Source organism: Lepisma saccharinum, chromosome 15 (assembly GCF_977018435.1).
Source record: "Lepisma saccharinum chromosome 15, izLepSacc3.1, whole genome shotgun sequence".
Taxonomy (NCBI): domain Eukaryota; kingdom Metazoa; phylum Arthropoda; class Insecta; order Zygentoma; family Lepismatidae; genus Lepisma; species Lepisma saccharinum.
In genome coordinates this window covers 50,797,853-50,819,255 of record NC_139243.1, presented here as the reverse complement: position 1 = coordinate 50,819,255, position 21,403 = coordinate 50,797,853, and the positions used below count along the sequence as shown (strand labels likewise).

Sequence of the window (21,403 nt, the reverse complement as noted above, 5' to 3'; positions counted from 1 at the left end):
CACTTACTTTATTTCAGAATTAAATAAAATCAATTGTAACTCATTTGCCACATGTAAATACAGTTAGTCGCAAGTGAGCTTTGTGCTCCTTTCTTTTCTCGCCTCTGACACATATGAAAAACAGAGATGGCTCAGAAAGCATTAGCGATGACTCATATTTTATGTTGTGGTATTTTATTGCATGGGGATACTCGGAAAGGAAGGTTGATGAGAGTTTGGCTCTCACACTTCCATGGAGCTTGAATTACAAGCATTTCAAACCAAAAGTAAGCGCAGCACTCACCCGTGAGTAAAGGCAGGTTAAAGTGTCACTTGCTCCTATTTCCATGTGCAAGATGTTGCATTGGGTGTGTAACATGCATCAGGGATGAAGCAATTGGTCTCTTACATATTGCATATGTTCATTGATGTCTGCAGAAATTATATGGGTGGTTCCACACTTTTGACTCACCATGTATTTTGTATTTAAATTTGGGTTTGTTGTAGAGGTACGCCTTGTGTATCAGAATATATTGGTTTATACATGTTGAAGAATTATGTAGAATTATGTAAGTAACAAAATACAATACATTTCGAACATTTCAATTCTTGAGAAATCAGCATTTAAATTTGCTGGTTAATGTGAACTGGCAGAACCTTCAAAGTATGCTTTTTTTTCTTCTTTTTTGCACTCCGTATGTAATAACTGCCTTTTTATAATAAAACACCATATATATCTGTATTATTTATTTTATTATGAATACTTTGGAAGATTGGTGTTGAAATGCACACCTAAGTATTCATCACAATGAAAACCCTTTCAAATGCCCACATTAAAAGTTCCATATACACACCTAACAAAAAGTGTGGAATATTGTTATACGGTATTTACATTAGGTGATTGGTACAGGCTTCAACTGCAACAACACATGGTATCTGTGTTTGCTGGACGTTCTTGTTTTTTCACCAACATATGCCACTTCCAAATATAACAATATTCCAAACTTGAGGCTAATAAAACAATATTGCAATTTTTTTGTGAGGAGATTTCACATCAATGAGAAGCCTCTTAATTGTTTAACTTGAAACATAGATTTTACTTATGATGAAATTTAATATGGATTTGAGAATTTATAACAAAGGACACTTCAAGAGAAAAAAAGTGTGACCTATTACAAGAAAAAAAGGACAGCATCATACCAAAATGATGAAATTTATCTTCCTGTAGTATTCATTGCTTTGAACCTCTGATTTATTGAATATCATAATTAGGACAAAGTTGAAACTGCTTCCAACAACCTTACTGCCCTGCTTCCATTTATCTTAAGAGTACAGCACAGTAATAATTATACTCATTCAGAATATTTATAAATATTGAAATACTTGTTTTCTTTTGTAACTGTACTATATCAATCTAGTAGAATTCCACTTTCTCTTTTAATACTGGCAGATTTTTCTGGCCAGTACCCAGCTGCACTGTACCTTTTGGAATTTACTTTTACTCAGATATTGTTCATAGATAAATGTTCTTATCGCTACATGAGCTATGAAGCAAATCATTAATATTAATGAATAGTAATTTCATTCTACCTATATTGTGAAGGGAGGATTAGATGCATACTATTTTCTTTAATGCATTTTCTTGTGTTCTTCAATTCTGTAGCCTAAACATGAATTTTGCAAAGGTAAAGCAATATGTTCTTGTATGCAGACAAATGCCGTGAGTTTCCCTTTCAAAGAAGGAAAGAGCTATTGGAATGGGGGAGGGGGAAGGAGTTGTGTTTTTGACATTCCAAAGCAGAGTGTTCAAAGATTCAGCATGTTTTCAATCACTGACTGACAGCCTGCCAACCAAGGAGTGTGATTTCATAGATACACTAGTTATTTGATTGAGGGCATGAACCAAATGTGAACACTTGTTGCAGTGGAGTTTCCTCTGAGAGGTGTTGAACACTTGATTACAGATGCATATTCTGATGGTGATCCGTACTTGCCTGTTTGAAGCATACTAAAGATAATTTTGTTTTCTGTATCTTTTGTTTCTTGACTTAAGCAATAAAGACTTATTCACATCAAATTGCTGTTTGATAAACATTTCGAAGTTTATATTTGTAATCATTTCTTTCTCTGCTTTTCCTGAGCAATTTACTATATGTTACTGTTCAGCATATTAAGAACAATATACTGAGGCAATAAACCCCACCAAGCGACTCCATTACTTTTTCCTAGCCCAAAGATGAGTTTCCCCGCACCAAGAGGTACCAAGATTCCGAGGCTTTTTAGTTTTAGCATACACATCCAGTAATAAGTCTGTCGAATTTTGACTGTCGGACCCAAAGCTCCATGGTTTCGCACCTACATTGGGCTATAAATCTAGGTTCATGCTTTCATCAAATACAGCACACTTTTCATTTTTATGAAGTTTTGTATACTTAATTTATTTGTATCTCATTAATATAAAAGTTAAAGTAGACAGCATTTAATTTTATCCTGTCACTATTTTTGCATTGATACTGCACCACTATTGAGCAAATATATTAGCAGTAATCAGAAGGCTACACTTTAAAAGTAGCTCTTCTACAGCTACAGCTAATCTTCCAAAAATGTAGCTTTGCTACAGCTACATCTACGTTTACCAAAAATACACTTTGTTGTATGTGATAATTGCCGCTTTACTACCTCTGCGTAAGAAATAAACCAAGCATATGGATATTCAAAATAATCGCTTAGCACTTGTGCTTACTGGATAATAGGTTCCGTTATTATTAACATGCGACTCTCAATGGCAACAGACATCAAATCGAAATATATTAATGTACATTGATAATATCTTCAAAAATGATTGAATTTTGGACATTTTATACAAAAAAAATTGCATTGAATGCAGTTTTTTTTTTTCCCCAACTTGTGGTGCAACAGCCCATAAAGTTCAGGGCCTACCTAATGACTGCCTGCCTCACTCCGACATGCCTCAGCAGAGGTGGCCGATCATCCAACCAGCTATGATATGTTGTGTGGTCAGCACAACAAACCCCCAGTTGTTGTTGTAGGTCTCCATGGCTGTGTTCCACCTCCATGTAGGACTGCTTTGACGGGGCAAGGGGGCTTAGTAGGGAGGCCATTTTCATCTCATCATTTCACTCATTCTTCACATCCATATCTCATGTTTTCACCATTCCATCATGTCATTCATCTCCATATCTTTGATCTCCCTATAACTAAGGGTCCTGCTAGAGGAGACAACCTCGATAAAAAAAACCTATCCCAAGGTGTGAGTTGCACGTGCCGATGGGACAGTGTTGGCTGCAGGGGTAGGTGCAGTCGCGAATGTGGCCTCGGGGATTTCGGTTTGGTCCTCGAGTAGCCTCCATTTTTGGGGGTAGGCCTTCCTCGGCATAGAGGGCATATCGAGGCGACAATTTATGGACCTTCCTATAAATAAATAATTTGTATATGGGTACAAAAAACAACTCAAATGGGTGAAAACCCCCAAAATGAGCACGGCCTTTGAGCCCGCTTCAATTGGTGGAAAAGACAAGTAATAACGTTCCACGTTATCTTGTAATTAGTATTATTCAGAAGACCGACGATGAATCTGCAACAACCAAGAAACATGGAGCTGCTACATTGAAGGACTTATCACCGTTTGTTATCAAGAAACAGCTAGACTACGCCGCTTGTTCAGATGTACCAGAAATAAAAAGCTGAGAAACGGGAGTCTTCTTATCCAGACCAGCACAGATCGCTAGACCAACAACCTTTTAAAGCTAAGATCTTTGGCCGACTTACCTGTTAATGTTGAACCCCATCGTCAACTTAACAGTAGTAAAGGTGTGATTCGCCATTGGGATCTGCTAAATACTGAGGAGGAAGAGATTCTTGAAGCACTCTCAGACCAACATGTCACCGCAGTGCAGCGAATAAAGATGCGAAAGTCCGGAGAACTTGTGCCAACTGCTTCACTTATACTGACGTTTCAAATGACCACTCTCCCAGATAGGGTATGGGCTGGATATTTGAGACTGAAAGTCCGGCCGTTCATCCCTAACCCGATGCGGTGTTTCAAATGCCAGCACTTTGGCCACACTCAGCCTTCCTGCAAGGCCACTACCGCCCTTTGTGGTAAGTGTAGTCAGCCTGATCATGGGACTGAACCTTGTTCTTCTGGTCCCAAATGTATTAATTGCCAAGGCAAGCACCCAGTCTGGCATCGTGACTGACCCTCTTTCCAACAAGAGAAGAAAATCAGAGTTGGTCGTCACAGAGAAAATCTCCGCTGGTGAAGCAAAACAACGTCTCCGTGAAAGTATACGCACCACTTTACCTGTGCCATTTGCTACAGTTTCTGCAGCTGCTCTTACCCGTCGCAGTATAGGTGTACAAACCAGCGACGTGTCCACTCAAACAACAACGCTTCCCATAGTAACCAGAGGAAACCAGCAACCACTCCTCACTCCACAGAGAAGAAGATCAAGCAGGTGCATACGAAGGAATATTTTCTGAAGTCTACTAGCTCTCCAGTCAGGGTGGCAGCAACCACCCTGAAACTTAAGGTGCAGCTGAAAGCTGCCCGGCGGGTGCTCAAAGCACCTGCCACCACTCCCCCTTCTTCATCCCCTTCGCCCTCTGTGTCCTTATCCGAGGACATGATACAGGACGAAGCCGCGGATGAAGAATTTATCAAGGTGACAGGGCCTAGAAATAGAGTATGCCTCAAAAGGTAACTATAATACCTCCAGCTATGGCTTATTGTCTCCAATGGAACCTTAACGGTTTCCGTACTCATCTCGAGGAACTGCAAATCTTAATATCTGAATTTGACCCTGCCATCATATGTCTCCAAGAGACATTTTCGTCCAAATGAATCAGTGTTTCTGAACGGATACACGCTTTACCACACCGACAAGCTTCCTGAGGGTCGTCGGTGTACACGGTGATGTTGCAATCGCTGTTCGAGATACCATGTTCTCAACACCAATCTTTCTCACCACCCCCCTCCAAGCTGTCGCCGTGGAGGTCCATCTACCACAGCCAATATCTGTGTGCTGTGTCTACATCACAAGGGAGGAGCGATTCTCTCTTGAGGACCTCCTTTGTATATTCGAACAACTTCCGTCTCCTGTAGTTCTTTTGGGCGATTTTAATTCCTACCATCGTTTGTGGGGCTCCGTTCGTACATAGCCCCGGGGTCAAACTGTAGATCAATTCCGTGAGGCATGTTTAACGTTGCTGAATGTTGGGACTCCCACATATTTCAGTCCTTCCTCAGGCACACACTCTGCGTTGGACTTGTCCTTCTGCAGCCCCAGCCTTGCTCCTACCACATCTTGGAGCCTTCACCCTGATCTCTGTGGGAGTGATCACTTCCCACTCTTTCTAACTTTTGAACATCTTCAGCACTCACGTGAACAACACCCTCTCTGACATCTCACTGGGGTGCCTTTGAGCGTTCAGTGGACCTTGAAGTCGATCTAGCGTCGACTTTGCCAGCCATCGACGCCTTAGATATATTTGTGTCACGAGTGCATGATGCTGCACGCACCTCCATTCCACATCCCAATGGACCTGCGAGGTGATGCCCAGTCCCCTGGTGGACTGCGGATATCAGTGCAGCCATCAAGGACCGCAATCATGCCCTAGATCGATTCAATAGGAACCACACTGCCACAAACCTCGAGCAGTTCTGCATTAAGCGTGCCCATGCCCGTCGGCTCATTAGAGCCAGTAAGAAGGCATGCTGGGTCCAATACGTGTCTTCTCTGACGAAGCAGACTTCGTCGAAAGCCGTTTGGACCAAAGTACGTCACATCCAGGGGGTGCATCTACTCCTCTGAGCGCTCTGGAGCACAATGGGACGTTGTACACCGATTCCGGAGACATAGCTAATATCTTGGCCATGCAGTTTTCTGATGCATCTAGCTCTGAAAATTATGAACCACGTTTCCGCTGTGAGAAGGACCGTCAGGAACGACGCCGTCTAGTTTTTTGAAGTCATAACATCGAGCCATACAACTCTCCATTCATTGAACGGGAGTTTGATCAGGTGCTTCGAGATTCTAAGAATACAGCTCCTGGAGTGGACAAGATCCACTATGAGATGCTTCATCATCTGCCCATTGGAGCAAGAAATTTCCTCTTGGCGGTATTCAACAGGATTTGGTTGGAGGACTCTTTCCCCACTTCCTGGAAAGAAGCTATTATTGTTCCCATCCTGAAACCAGGTAAACAATGCACAGCAGCCTAGAGTTATAGGCCTATTGCCTTAACTAACTGTGTGTGCAGGTTGATGGAACGCATGATCAACAAGCGTCTCACCTGGTTTTTGGAGGAAAACTCATTGATAAGTAATTTTCAATGTGGTTTTCGCTCCAACTGTTCCACACTGGACAACTGGAAACACATATTCAGGATGCATTCCTCAACAAGGAACATTTAGTTGCAGTTTTCTTTGACCTCCAAAAAGCATATGACACAACGTGGCGCTTTGGCATCATAAAGCAGCTCCATTCTTGGGGCGTCCGTGGCCATATGGCATACTTTATTCAAAACTTTTTATCATCGCTTTTTCCGCGTACGTGTTGGGAACTCCTTTTCGGATCTTCACGAACAAGAGAACGGTGTCCCGCAGGGCAGCGTATTAAGTGTGACTCTGTTTGCCATAGCAGTGAACAGTGTTATGGCAAACATTCTTTCCTCTGTACATGGTCTCCTCTATGTAGACGACCTCACGATCTTTTGTCGCTCACGGAATCTCGCGTCAGCTTCTCGTCAACTCCAACTGATTATAAACCGATTGGTTGAGTGGTCCTCCCAAACAGGTTTCACCTTCTCATCCGAGAAATCTGTGTGTGTTCACTTTTGTCATCAGCGTACATGCCATTTCGATCCTGACCTGTACATGGGGAAATGTCCCCTGTGCTTCGTGAATGAGGTCCACTTCCTGGGCCTCATTTTCGATAAGAAATTAACATGGCTACCTCACATTCGCCAGTTAAAGTTCTCTTGTCTTCGAGTTCTCAACCTTCTACGTCTTTTATCTCATACTTCCTGGGGTGCTGATAGGACGGTACTGCTTCGCCTGTACCGTGCACTCATCAGGTCGAAGCTTGATTATGGATGTGTTGTGTATTCTTCTGCCCGCCCATCTAGACTTCGCATCCTAGACACTGTCCACCATGCTGGTATACGTGTGTGGTCTGGTGCCTTTCGGACCAGTCCAGTCGCCAGTTTGTACGTAGAGGCATCTGAGCCGTCACTGTCTCTGTGAAGACAGCGGCTGGTAGTGAACTACTTCCTCCATCTTCGCTCGATGCCTTCACATCCTTCATTTCACACCGTCTCAGACGAGAGTAGGCTGGCTAGGTATCGGCTCCACCCTAGTGTCACTAGACCATTTGGAGTTCGTGCAGACGAGATCCTGTCAGCACTTGGTGTTGACTGTGATCTTCTTGGCGTCTCTCCACTCATTCCGCCTCTCCCTACCTGGGAGTTTCCTGTACCTTCTATCGATTTTTCTCTGACTGCCCTTCCAAAAGCAGAAACACCAATGCTTGTATACCAGCAACGGTGTTTAGAACTTCGTGCGAAGCACCCCAATTTTAATGTGTTTTACACGGATGGGTTCAAGACAGTCGAATCAGTTGGTTGCGCCTTCATCCTAGACTCTTAAAGTTCCAGTTACTCGCTACATCCTGCCTGTTCCATCTATACGGCAGAGTTGTACACCATTCTAAAGGCACTGGACTTTGCAGACGTCAGTGGTCTGAAGAAAGTCCTTGTGTGCAGTGATTCGACCAGCGTGTTGCAGACTCTGTATTCGCCGTATTCCCGGCATCCGGTAGCACAACGCATATTCACACAGCTTGTGTCCTTATCTGCCAGTGCAGATGTACACTTCTGTTGGTTTCCTAGCCATGTGGGCATCCAGAGGAATGAAGCAGCTGATGCTGCTGCCAAGTCTGCTGATGCAGATGGCGACGTTCTCGTCCACCTTTTACCAGCTAGCGACCTGCAGAATGTGTTCCGTTGTTGCCTTCTTGACACTTGGCAGGCCGAGTGGGATACGGAAACGGGGAACAAGCTTCACGCTGTTAAGCCCACCATAGGTGCTTGGTGTTCCTCGTCCTGCCCCTCTCGGCGAGAAGAAGTTATTCTTACCCGCATGCATCTAGGACACAGCCGTCTTACGCATAGTTACTTGCTTCAAGGGCTGGTCCCTCTGTTGTGTCGTGTTTGTAATGTTATTTTAAGCATTCGACACATTCTCGTTGAATGTGTCGATCTTGCTTACCTCCGGCAGGCTTTTAATCTTTCTGGCTGTTTGTCATCCCTCTTGGGTGATGACAGCAGTATTTTATCAAATGTTTTTAGTTTTTTGCAAAGAGCTGGACTCTTCCACTGTCTGTAAGGAGGTTTTTAGTTTGTTTGTTCTGACTTTTTAATGTGTTGTGTTTATCTCGTGCAGGTCTTTTTACAACCTGCACTTTGTTTTGCCCAAGGGGCTATTTACACCCCTTTTTTAGTTTTCAGTCAGAATTTTAGATAAGGGGATATTTCCCCGTATACATAGAAGGGTGCAAAATGGTCTTAAGTGCCGACTAACCCATAAATTTTAAATCAATCAATCAATCCATGGCTGTGTTATAGTACTCATTCATAGCTCCCCAATTTTCTCATGATGGAAGGTCGCCATGGTCCCATGCACTGGCCGAAATCTCATGAGAAAAGTTTTTACAGTTACTCAGGTAACTTGTACCTATAAATATGTAGAGAATATTTATGGAAGCGATTGGTAATTTCTATGTCATTCATCTTTACAAGGAATTACAATCTTGAAAGCATTGTAGGCCTCCTTGATAGTGGTAGCGTCGTTTCCTTGTAATCAAGGGGTCCGTGGAGGCACATAGTGGTTCAGATCCCACTTTAAACTGTAGGTCCAGTGCCAGTTAGCCTTACTGTGCATAAAGTGGACTTAAAACACCAAATGAAAGGAAAGAGAAGGGTGAACGGTAACATGTACTTGTGCCTAATAAATTTTATTGGAGTGGACATAGTGTGGCTGAAAATGTCAGGTGAATACAACATGTAAATCACTTTCTGAATTACTTGAGGCATCCCCCAATTCTGACTACTGTGAATGAATTACTCTTGCAAATGTTCAGCTTCCAGAGATTGGTCCGCAGCCTGCAAGAGACTTACAAGTGTGAGTTCATGTAAGACCAGGGGTCTACCTTGATCATTGAGAGAGGTATGAGACCAAGATGGGAGTTCAGAGGCTGAGGGCATGTGAGGATGGAGGTTGACCTTGAGCTTTGACGCTAAGCAGTGGCAGCCCTAAGTCTGTAACGTCCAATTTTGCAAGGTGTTTTTATTTTTTTTAGTGAAACTGGGGCGTTATTCTTATAACGTTACCTCAAAGGCCGGGATCTAAAATTTTAAGCACCTTGGGACAAGTCACAAAATCACGTGGGTGGAGGTTAATGTTACGTTGTTCGTAACACCTCAAAGTTACTCAGAACTTCACAATCCTTGTCAGCAATTCAAATAAAGGTTGGGAGAGACAAGGCAAACACGATGATGTTTGCAAAAAACTCAGTCCTGAAAAACAAGTAAGTTGTAACGCTACGAATTTTTCCAAAAAAATGCGTAACGCATCAGAGCAAATAACTTACTACTTAGTGTCAATTATTCCTTTACCATAAATTACAAAAAACACTAACTACCAACACTTCCATTTATATTGCATGCATGTCGTCGAAGATCATGGGTGAATTAGGAAGGTAATGAACGCAAGTTATGTCAAATAGGCAAAAGTCAAAGTTTAACAATTAATAACATAATTTATTCATGCATTCCAAAAGATCAACAACAACAATTTAGAACGTAACCCCCTTTTTACGGTTACAGCAACAAGATTGTGTATATAGCGTCATTAACAAGCTCCTAATTTGATTAGGGCAATATTCGCAATTTTACGTAAAACAACGACTTGTGCGATTGTTAACTCATGTTAATTACAATACATTTGAACAATAATTTTTCATCACGTGTATCAAAAAATGCTTGCAATTTAGAAATAACAGTCTTATTCAATTATTCAACAACAATGATATCAAAAGGACACTGCGTTAAGTTTATGCCAATAATCCACAATTTATATTTAATTCACGTTTCTGCACAAGTTTTAATCACCTTTTAATTATATTGTCTTAATCAAAAAATGGTTCTTACACCTTTACAATAAACCTTCGATTATTGTGACAATAGATTCATATTAAAGAAATGTGCAAAGAATTTACCAAGAACCTTTTTCGAACGTAGAAGAGAGGCTCTCCCTAGATGCTCATTCTCAAATTAAATAATTTGTTATGCCTCGTACAATTCTGCCAGCAAATTAACCCAATCCCAGAATGATGAAAAAGGAGGTGGGGGGAAAAATGACGTTGGCGAAGTCTTCGTCGCGATTACTCCAAGTATGACTTTGCGACGTATTTAGCAAAAATGTCAACGAATACTTTCTTCAAAAAAGGCAAACACGTTGCAGCACATTAAACAAGAAGCAGTTTTTTTACGCAGGCACATTTTTTAAATTTGTAATTTTTAAACTCTTTTTGTGTCCACACATTTAAATTGAGCGACGAATATCACAACCTCGTGGTGAACCAATGTTTTACGACGATGTTTTTTTAAGATTTGCAATTTCGCGAACATTTACAAATTGATTAACAAGGCTTATTTCTGCAACTTGACACACTCAGTACGAAACTTGCATAGTCCGTCGTCGCGTAAGAAAAAAATATCTGGTTCGTATTTTTTTTTGTCTCACTGTTAATTCACCACAAAAATACTACAAAAAAATTCACTTCTGCCTACCTTTTTTGTGCGTGGTCGCTTTCTTAGTTCTGGGAAAGGATACGACTTCCTTCACTGATTGGCAACAAATCCCCGTGAATGCGTGCACGTCTTGGTTGGAATCACATGTAGTCCATTTTGTCGATTCCCAATATTACTCCCCAATGCTGACTGTCAAATGGCATTTTTCCAATCCACGCGTCCACTTATCAACTGATACCAAATTTAAGAAATAGTAGTAGCCTATTTTACAACAAAGGCTCTTGGTCTATATTCCGCGAACAAACTCGCCAATTCATCGCGCGTTACAAATTGTAAGTCAAGGCGTCAAAGTTCAAACTTCATTTTACCGAAGCATTTTGCAACGTGGAGCGCGAGAGAAAAAGTTGTTGCTGGTACCGAACGCAATACACGACTGACTGCTCTACACACACAAGTCTGCTCACTTTCACTTCCGTTGTTCCTTCGGGTGATCCAGGTGGCATGATTTACGACTTGATAACTCGCAAATAATTAGTGGAGCCATCTGTCGTAAATCTTGGGAATTAAATAATGAGCGATTATGTATCGCGTATTTTTGAGCAGAGCATTTTTTTCAACGTAAAGTTGGAAGTTGTAGGATTTTGCGAATTCACTTGCAATAAATCGCTACAAGTCAAATGGACATATCTGGTCAGAAGTAGATATGGTTGTAGTAACTCTTGTTTACCCTGCAACAGAAAGAAGAAGAAAAGGAAGATTGAATGAATGTAACTGTGCGAATCAATGACAACATATTGTCATACTATTGATATGAACCTACCTTTATGGCCAACCTAATGAAAATTACAGCAAAAATATGAATATTTTTTGACTAAGTGGTAAAATAATATTATGTATTAATTATTGAAGGAATAATATACATTAAATTAGACACACATAGAAGATGTAGTACGTAGAACTTTAAGTGAAAAATGCAGCCTCCACAGGATTCCACAAAGATAGAACAGCAAAAGTGAAAAATCAGGCAAAGTCAAGCCAGCTTGGTAGCTCAGTGGTAAAGCAAAGGCATGGAACGCCAGAGACCTGGGTTCTAGTCCTGGTCGAGCCTGCATTTTTCGCTGAACATTCTACATAATAATATACAGGGTGGCCAGAAAGTCCCTTTACACCTCCACTAATTTCATCCTTACATGAATAATATTTACAGTTAGTTGTCCAAAACATCTGTATGTGCACCTCCATGATCCCTGGAGAGCTTGATATACCCATTGATGGCCATTGGCCAGAATGCATGCAGGCCTAAGTCCATTTTCGTGTGGATCTGCATTGTGCTCCTTGCATTTCCAAGTTCTGCAGAACGCTTTCTGGTCGACTTGCAGGATGAACGCATCACTGACACTGAGTTGATGGACGACCAGAACGAGGGGCATCCAAAACACTTCCCAGGCGAAAAGCTTTCTTCTCTCACGTGATCAAAGTCTGACAACTTGGTGGCTCCTTACCAAACCGTTCACGAAACCTATCCATCACCTGCGGCATATTTTCGTTGTTGTTCTTTCGTTCATGGACCCACACACTTGTCACTAAGCGCTCCTCCAAATTGAAGTCACTGGTATCTGCCATTGTTGTTCACCAAACACGGAAAGGCGCGATAATGAACTGGTCAACACACAGACCAAAGACAGACTTTAATTCTCCTTCCACGGGCAGTTATGTGGCAGGCACGTGGCAATTCATGTGAGGAGCACTGTTGCCATATCAATGATCAGGATGGGAGGTAAAAACCTTAAATATCTTACCATCTTACATTGTTACATGCATTTAGTTTGGGTGTAAAGGGACTTTCTGGCCACACTCTACATGTATTTACCTTTTCATGAGTATGTCCCCATCAACAGTCTATTCTACCCTCCTTTCTTTTCATTGATTTGCACATGTCAGTGATTCTCATTATTTACTCAAAAAGTGAAACTATATTTGTGTCATTTTTTTTTCAGCTACCTGATCAAGAAGTATGTGCATGAACAGGTACAAGATGTTCCAAGGCCATTTCCACATTTGCCAGTGTCTGCAGGAAACTTAAGAGAACAAGAGCTGCCAAAAGAAATTACTGAATGTATCAGTAAAGAAAAATTTGAGGCTGAACCTGCACCAAAAACCCTTGCAAGCAAGGCACATGTTGGTTCCAAGCCTATTAACAGGAGAAATCAATGTATAGCCCCCATCTCCAACAACACCTTCTCTGACAAAGGAGTATTGATAACCCATCAACCAGAGATGCTTTTTAATTGTTCAGTTTCCAAGAAAACGTTTGTCCATCAAGCTGAGCGTAATACATTTATGAGTGTTCCTGCACAAGAGAGACATTTTAGTTGTTCAATTTGCAACAAGGATTTTGCCCTTAAAGTTCGTCTTAATGAGCATGTGAGAGTTCACACAGGAGAGAAGCCTTTCATTTGTTCAATTTGCAATAAATATTATGCACGTAAGGGAGATCTTAGCAAACATATGAAATTTCACTCAAAAGAGAATCCTTTTAATTGTTCAATTTGCAATAGATATTTTGCCCGTAAATTTCATCTTAATGAGCATGTGAGGAGTCACACAGGAGAGAAGCCTTTCAATTGTTCGATTTGCAATAAATATTTTGTCCGTAAAGGAGATCTTAATAAGCATGCGAGGGTTCACACTGGAGAGAAGCCTTTCAATTGTTCAATTTGCAACAAAGATTTTGCCCGTAAAGATTGTCTTAATGAGCATATGAGGATACACACTAAAATGAAGCCTTTCAATTGTTCAATTTGCAATAAATATTTTCTCCGTAAAGGACATCTTAATGTACATATGAATGTTCACTCAAAGGAGAAGCCTTTCAATTGTTCAATTTGCAATAGATATTTTGCCTGTAAAGTTAATCTTCATGAGCATGTGAGGGGTCACACAGGAGAGAAGCCTTTCAATTGTTCGATTTGCAATAAATATTTTGCCCGTAAAGGAGATCTTAATGAGCATGCGAGGGTTCACACTGGAGAGAAGCCTTTCAATTGTTCAATTTGCAATCAATATTTTGCCCGTAAAGGAGATCTTAATAGGCATCTGATGGGTCACACTGGAGAGAAGCCTTTCAGTTGTTCAATCTGCAACAAAAATTTTGCTCGTAAAGTTCAACTCAATGAGCATTTGTGGGTTCACACTGGAGAGAAGCCTTTCAATTGTTCAATTTGCAATAAATATTTTGTCCGTAAAGGAGATCTTAATGAGCATGTGAGAGTTCACACTAAAGAAAAGCCTTTCAATTGTTCAACTTGCAATAAGTATTTTGCCCGTAAAGGAAATCTTAGTTTTCATATGAATGTTCACTCAAAACAGAAGCCTTTCAATTGTTCAATTTGCAACAAAGATTTTACCTGTAAAGTTCATCTTAATAGGCATGTGAGGATTCACACTGGAGAGAAGCCTTTCAATTGTTCAATTTGCAACAAAGATTTTTCCTGTAAAGTTCATCTTAATAGGCATGTGAGGGTTCACACTGGAGAGAAGCCTTTCAATTGTTCATTTTGCAACAAAGATTTTGCCTGTAAAGTTCATCTTAATAGGCATGTGAGGGTTCACACTGGAGAGAAGACTTTCAATTGTTCAATTTGCAACAAAGATTTTCCAGGTAAATGTCATCTTAATGAGCATATGAGTGGTCACACAGGAGAGAAGCCTTTCAATGTTCAATGTGCAATAAATATTTTGCCTGTAAAGGAGATCTTAATAAGCATGTGAGGTGTCACACTGGTGTGACCTTTTTTTGGTTCAATTTGAAACAAAGGTTTTGCCCGTAAAGTTCATCTTAATGAGCATGTTAGACGTCACACTGGAGAGAAGTCTTTCAATTGTTCAATTTGCAACGAAGATTTTGCCTGTAAAGTTCATCTTAATAAGCATGTGAGGGTTCACACTGGAGAGAAGCCTTTCAATTGTTCAATTTGCAACAAAGATTTTCCAGGTAAATATCATCTTAATGAGCATATGAGTGGTCACACAGGAGAGAAGCCTTTCAATGTTCAATGTGCAATAAATATTTTGCCTGTAAAGGAGATCTTAATAAGCATGTGAGGTGTCACACTGGAGAGAAACCTTTTTATGGTTCAATTTAAAACAAAGGTTTTGCCTGTAAATTTCATCTTAATGAGCATGTTAGACGTCACACTGGAGAGAAGCCTTTCAATTGTTCAATTTGCAACAAAGATTTTGCCTGTGAAGTTCATCTTAATAGGCATGTGAGGGTTCGCACTGGAGAGAAGCCTTTCAATTGTTCAATTTGTAATACACATTTTGTCCGTAAAGTAGATCTTAATGAGCATGTGAGAGTTCACACTAAGAGAAGCCTTTCAATTGTTCAACTTGCAATAAGTATTTTGCCCGTAAAGGAAATCTTAGTTTACATATGAATGTTCACTCAAAACAGAAGCTTTTCAATTGTTCAATTTGCAACAAAGATTTTGCCTGTAAATTTCATCTTAGTAGGTATGTTAGGGTTCACACTGGAGAGAAGCCTTTCAATTGCTCAATTCGCAACGAAGATTTTCCAGGTAAATATCATCTGAATGAGCATATGGGTGGTCACACAGGAGAGAAGCCTTTCAATGTTCAGTTTGCAATAAATATTTTGCCTGTAAAATACATCTTAGTGTATATATGAATATTCACTCAAAAGAGAAGCCTTTTAATTGTTCATTTTACAACAAGAGATTTGCTTCTATGGGCCAACTTAACCCTTCTTAACCCACTCTGAAATTTTGAATTATTTTCCTTACCAATGAAACAATGGTGTGGAAAGCACTAGGTAACTTATCTACACTATTTCCATATAAACAGAGATACTCACACCTTTTTTCTAGTGTTCTTTCAATTGTTTACATGCCTCTGAATTGACCGGTCGTCCTTAGGCAGCACTCAGTACCTCGCGCGGGAATGTTTCATATCTTAAATCATAGCACTCCAGCCATGAATTTTGCGGATATAAGAAGAATAAAACGAAGGTACATTGTTTGGAATGCAAATTAATTGTATGAAGAAACCATCGCAGAACCCATATGAAATGTGAATTAATTGTCTGCACCTCAGGAGGAATATCTCTATATCCTACAGGGATCTCAACCATGCGTTCAAACATGCCACCAGTAGTTGAAAGATAATATTGGTGTTTGAATTTTAACAGACGATTCATTTCTTATGCCTATACCTTATCCAAGATACAAAACAGAGAAGGAAGCAGTCATAGCAGGCACTTTCACCTGTAAATTGTGACCATTGTGGATAGGGATTTTATTGGCCTGAGCTGTGCACATTGTCAGCTATGTACACATGATTATATTTCAGCAGATTACACAATACAACATGTTAAAATGATATTTAGAAACCACTGATGTATTTCATAAAAATATCTTTCTCTCACCAGCTTCTGATGCACTGAGGAAAAAAAAATATTGTAACATTTATTGAGCTTAAAATTGATGAATTTAATTTTCGTTATTTGACTTTTTTAGATGTGCTTCTAAATATCAACAATATCAGCATTCATACAGAACTTTTTTCACAAGCATTACCTACACCAATGGTTGCTGCTTCATAGTGACCACACACACTTTCCCTTTGCATCAATTCCAGTACGAGTTTCACCACTGCGCTATGAACAATTGGCCAACCACCTCTCAGTCTGTAGTTGAAGAGATCTGCAACTTTTCTTGCACTGTCCACCACAATGTTAGCTAGAGTCAATGTGCTCTTTGATCAATGGCATCTTGGTACAGTCAGAGAAAGTAGTTTTTGGCCACGAGACCTACACTATCGTAACATCTTAAAGCCTGTTGTCTGTGCAACCCAAATAACAAAATTGTCGCCTAGGTTTGCCTGGTGAACCTGGCATCTCGGGAACGATTGAGTATTGACAGCAGCGTGAGTCATACGCCCAGCGCTAGTCATAACAAATAACAGCTGGGTGCTGTGAGACCACCAGAAAAAGTTTCACGAATTGGATTCTTAACAACAGCTACTCGTAAGGAAATGTTATCTTTACTTATATTAGAGTCATTGTCAAGAAAGTTCACTGAAATGGTGGTTTTCATCAAATCATCATTGTGCAACACACATGCTGTCCACCCAGAAGTCCTTGAAAAAGATTGGAGTTAAAAACAACTACTTGACAAATGATAAGACAAATCGATATTCATTAGTCCCAACTTAGAATTTTGTGTAAAGCATGGATCATCATGTCCTATCATCCATTTCATACCTTCATTAATCATCCTCATTGCCTTTGTTGACGCAAGTGCTAGAAAAGCAATATAAAATAAGCAAAATTAATAAATTAATAAATTACATTTTCAGCGATTTCACGCAGCAACTCAGTTGCATGTCGACAAAGTTTCATTAATCGGGAACCAAGGGCCCCCCCTCATTCTGCTTCATTGTCATTTTCCCTCCACTTTGCCTGCTGCGATTAACCTGATGTTGATTAATGCAACATTAATTAAGACAACCAACCAATGAAACAATCTACAAAGTGCACCAAAGAGGCTCATATTATGAATAGGTAAACTATGTGATATTATGCTAATTTAGTAATAAAATAGTAATTTTGGGGGGTTCAGTTAAGTGGCTGTACAACAATTATGTAATTGCAATATCATCAAATTGTATGAAGCGTTTCTACACCTATGTAAATTGCTAGTCCCCGTGATGGAATTTGTAGCCCAAAGCCAGGGCTTTAATATCAAATTTGTTTTGTTATTGTTTTCATTAGTAATTACCTCAGTTTTCTTCCTCTGAAGTTAAATTATTCATGACGACGATTTATGATTACATTAAAGACGTGAATGAACATACATAATGAACCCATTTTGGTCGGAACTCGAACTCGGAACCTTGTTCCTCTACTTCCGTCATTTTATCACTAATATTTTTCTTTATTATACAATAATACAAGGTAACCAAAAAAGTTCTTGCCTTTCTAGAGCAGTGATAAACAAAGAGCAATACAGTGGACGGTACGTACCTTTAGGTTTCGAAGTAATCTCCATCAGCGTCCAACACCTTTTGCCAACGTTCCTGCAGCTGCACAATACCCTGGTGATAAAACTCGGCGGGCTTGGGCGCAAAGAAGTCCGTGAGTGCGTTCCGCAGGTCTCCCTCATTTGCGAAGGATCTCCCACGGAGGTGGTTGTCGAGAGAATGAAACAGGTGGTGATCTGTTGGTGGAAAGTCCGGTGAATATGGAGGATGGCACAGTGTTTCCCAGCCAAGTTGCTGAAGGGTCTCCCGGGTCCTCTTTGCCACATGTGGCTTGGCATTGTCGTGCAGGAACAGCACACCCTTACGATTCACCAATGCCGGCTCCTTTTGCTGGAATGCACGGTGCACCCTTTGCAACTGCTGAGGGTAGAGGCCACCAGGTGGAAGGAGCTCGTAATGCACCACTTGCCAACAATTCCACCATACAGAAAGCATAACTTATCGTGGGTGCAGAGGTGGTCTTGAGGTGTGAGTAACAGGGTCACGTGGCGGCAACGAATGTCTGGTACGCTTGGGAGTGTCATATGTGTTCAGGTGCCGAGTGAGCAAAGACAAACAGGCTGTCACTCGTTGCTCCTTGTTGGCTGCCAACAATGTGTGGGGTACCCACTTGCTTAACTTGTATGACTTCCATATCCCATGCAGGTGCAGTCTGGCTGTTTCAGTGGAAACATGGAACCTTTCTGCAAGTTCATCACATGTTAGATCACTGTCCTCCTGGATGGCTGCTTTCAGGAACTCGTCATCCAACACATGTGGTCGTCCACTGCAAGGTTCATCCAAAAGGCTCACATATCCCGAAAGAAATTTCTGGAACCAATACCTGCCTGGCAGTGTGTTCATTCACAGCATTCTCCCCAAATGCCTGGCAAATGCGGCGACTTGATGCGGCAGCTGACAGGACCACTTTAAAGTCATACAACAAACACACGCGAACAAGCTGCTTCAATACCTCCATTTCTCTTCGACACTGCGCGAGCTATTACTGCTGTGTGTGTGAAACGTGCCTGTATTGGTGACAGTCAAAGGTCAGATTAACTCACGATCGCTTGGCAGGCACGTGCGTAATTTCGTTTTCTCTCTGTGAGCGCATGATTAATGGGACGTCAAAAACGCCAAGAACTTTTTTGGTTACCTTGTACATCACAACTACCTAAAAATAAATATTATTTTGCATTTTCAAATGCGTATGTTTTTTTACGGTTAGAGTGTGAACTGGCATCTGTTTATTTAGATTGTTCTTTATGTTTCATGTGTAGTTAAAGATAGGAAAAATGATTGTGGAACGATTAGGGCTGTAAGAATTCCATCCATGATGGAGTGGTTAGCACAGTGTGCTATGATGTCTGATGTCCTGGGTTTGAATCCCATCGTGCGTATGGGTGTTCTTTGTGAGTGCTCCTTCATTAATTTCATCATGTCACTCATCCTCGTTGTCGCGATTTGCAAAAGGTGAAAGAAGAACGACGCTACATAAAATAGAAAGAGGTTATAAGAAGCATTCTTATTTCCAGATGTGTCCTAGATTTTAGAGTTGTGTCTGGCCTCCAGAAGGTATTTTAAACAAATCAGAAATGTCTTATACGTATTTTTGGCATCACGTAACTTTAAATTCGATTGAGAAACAGAAAATCTGATGGGAGTCTGAGATAACATGGTTCATTGGAGAAGTATGATTAAATCAAAGAGTGTGCATGGTTGCTAGTGAATGTTCGGAAAAACAATTACAATCCCAGCTCAGAAATTACTTCCCGATTTTCTAGATCCGGAAAAGTTCAGATATATGTATAAAAATGTTTACTTTGTGAAGTTTTATCGATCCTACTGTAAGTGTTGGTAATTTGTTCGAAGTAACAAGTTTCATTCCAGAAATTACATAAGCAGTCCTTATTGGAGAAATAAGGCACACAATTATGTTTTTTCCCAGTATATATTAGTTTTTTACATTTCATTAAACAAGACCTTCCGGACTTTGTTTACGAAATTGTGAACTTTTTCCTTCCCGAATTCATGGATTGTTTTCCCTTCCTGGCACCGTCTGGACGAAAAACGTTCTGTCTTGCATACACAAGTTGAAATCACATATGGCCATGCTATTCCTTAGCAGTTGAGGAATCTTGAACTCAAACGTTCACTTCAACATTAATTTTTGAACTGAAGATGTGTCATATTCTCGTTATATGCTAAGATGTCCTAGTAACCTATTATATTTACTGCAAATACGTTCGTGTCCAACATTTTGAGACAATTTGCCCTACTTTCCGCTGAAGAGTGATCTGATAGCCCTATTTGTGATGAAAACTGTTTTTACTCAATTTCTGATATAATTTATTCCAGCATTTCCTTCAACTTCTATTACCTTGTTATTACCTCCAATGTTTACACAACTTTTCCTTCGTGCTTAACCTTTTGGTTCAGAAATGTTTTAAAACACCCCCATCTCCCACGTTTAAATAGCAGGCAACAACACTCTGGAAGACCATAATGTATACAACTTGTTTACTACATATTTTACGAAAATATTAGAATGTTATAACTGTGGATTGGAACGGACGAAATAAAATACGCACACTGGAACGAGCACAGGCCTTCTGTGAGTCACTCCGGCATTGAAGGTCACTGATCGAAGCAGTTGGTGCTTGCTTGCTACAACCTGATGAATTTTATGTAAAAAAATGCAACTTTTGTAAATCCAAATTAATTCATACATTTATGAATGCCCCGAGGTAAGTTTTTCACAGTTTAGCTTTTTTGAATCTAGGAAGGAAAGAAAAGATGCATCAAAAATATAACAGCATTCTCTCTCAATACGTTTACTTTGTTAGTGGCCTTTGCAGAACAATTTATCTGACAGACAGATTATTGCAAGATATCATGAAGTTGATTGTGTAAATTGAGTTTGAAATTCTTATACAATTGACAATTTTTCATAGAATGATATATTCCATAACATTTATGGCTTTTGTTTGTGCATCTATTTGAAGCCTGAGTATGTGAAATGGCAAATGTAAACTACACGTTAAATTGAATACATTGAATTTTATATATACACCATACAGTTTCATTGAAATAAATTAGAATTTTTGTATTCATAGAAATCACACAGACCCATTATTTTGTTAATATTTGTGTGTGTGTGTTTGTGTGTGGCTGGTGAAAGTCTGTAACACATAATGTTGAAATAGAGGAAGCATCTGCTTGTACCCTTGAATTTTTTGACAGTTTGCCTTGAAAACTGGGAATTACATTGAATTTTATCATGTTCCTAGAGTAACCACCCTGTATATTGATCTAGTAGAGTTCCTCTTTAACACTTTTGAACCAAGATATCCACCAGGATTTGTTTTATTCTCCAATACCGAGTTGCACTGTACCTTTTGGCTTTTTTTTTACTCAGATAGATTTAGATTTATTTCGTCCATGAATCACATTTGCATTTTCATGCTGTGATATTGGATATGTCAGTCAAACATTACAATATACTAATACAATGAAATATAATAATGTAATATACATGCAATGAAATGAT

The 21,403-nt window shown here is 40.1% G+C and overlaps 1 protein-coding gene across 3 annotated transcripts in view; it reads left to right on the top strand.

Moving 5' to 3' along the window:
* Positions 1–15,303, top strand: part of LOC145999702 (uncharacterized) — a 69,291-nt gene extending 53,988 nt beyond the window's left edge. For all 3 annotated transcript variants that reach the window (XM_083136958.1, XM_083136959.1, XM_083136957.1), the window contains exon 4: positions 12,810–15,303. In XM_083136958.1, coding sequence (XP_082993084.1) covers positions 12,810–14,583 — 1,774 coding nt within the window. In that variant the 3' untranslated portion in view covers positions 14,584–15,303. The remainder of the gene's footprint in view (positions 1–12,809) is intronic.
* Positions 15,304–21,403: the final 6,100 nt, after the last annotated feature.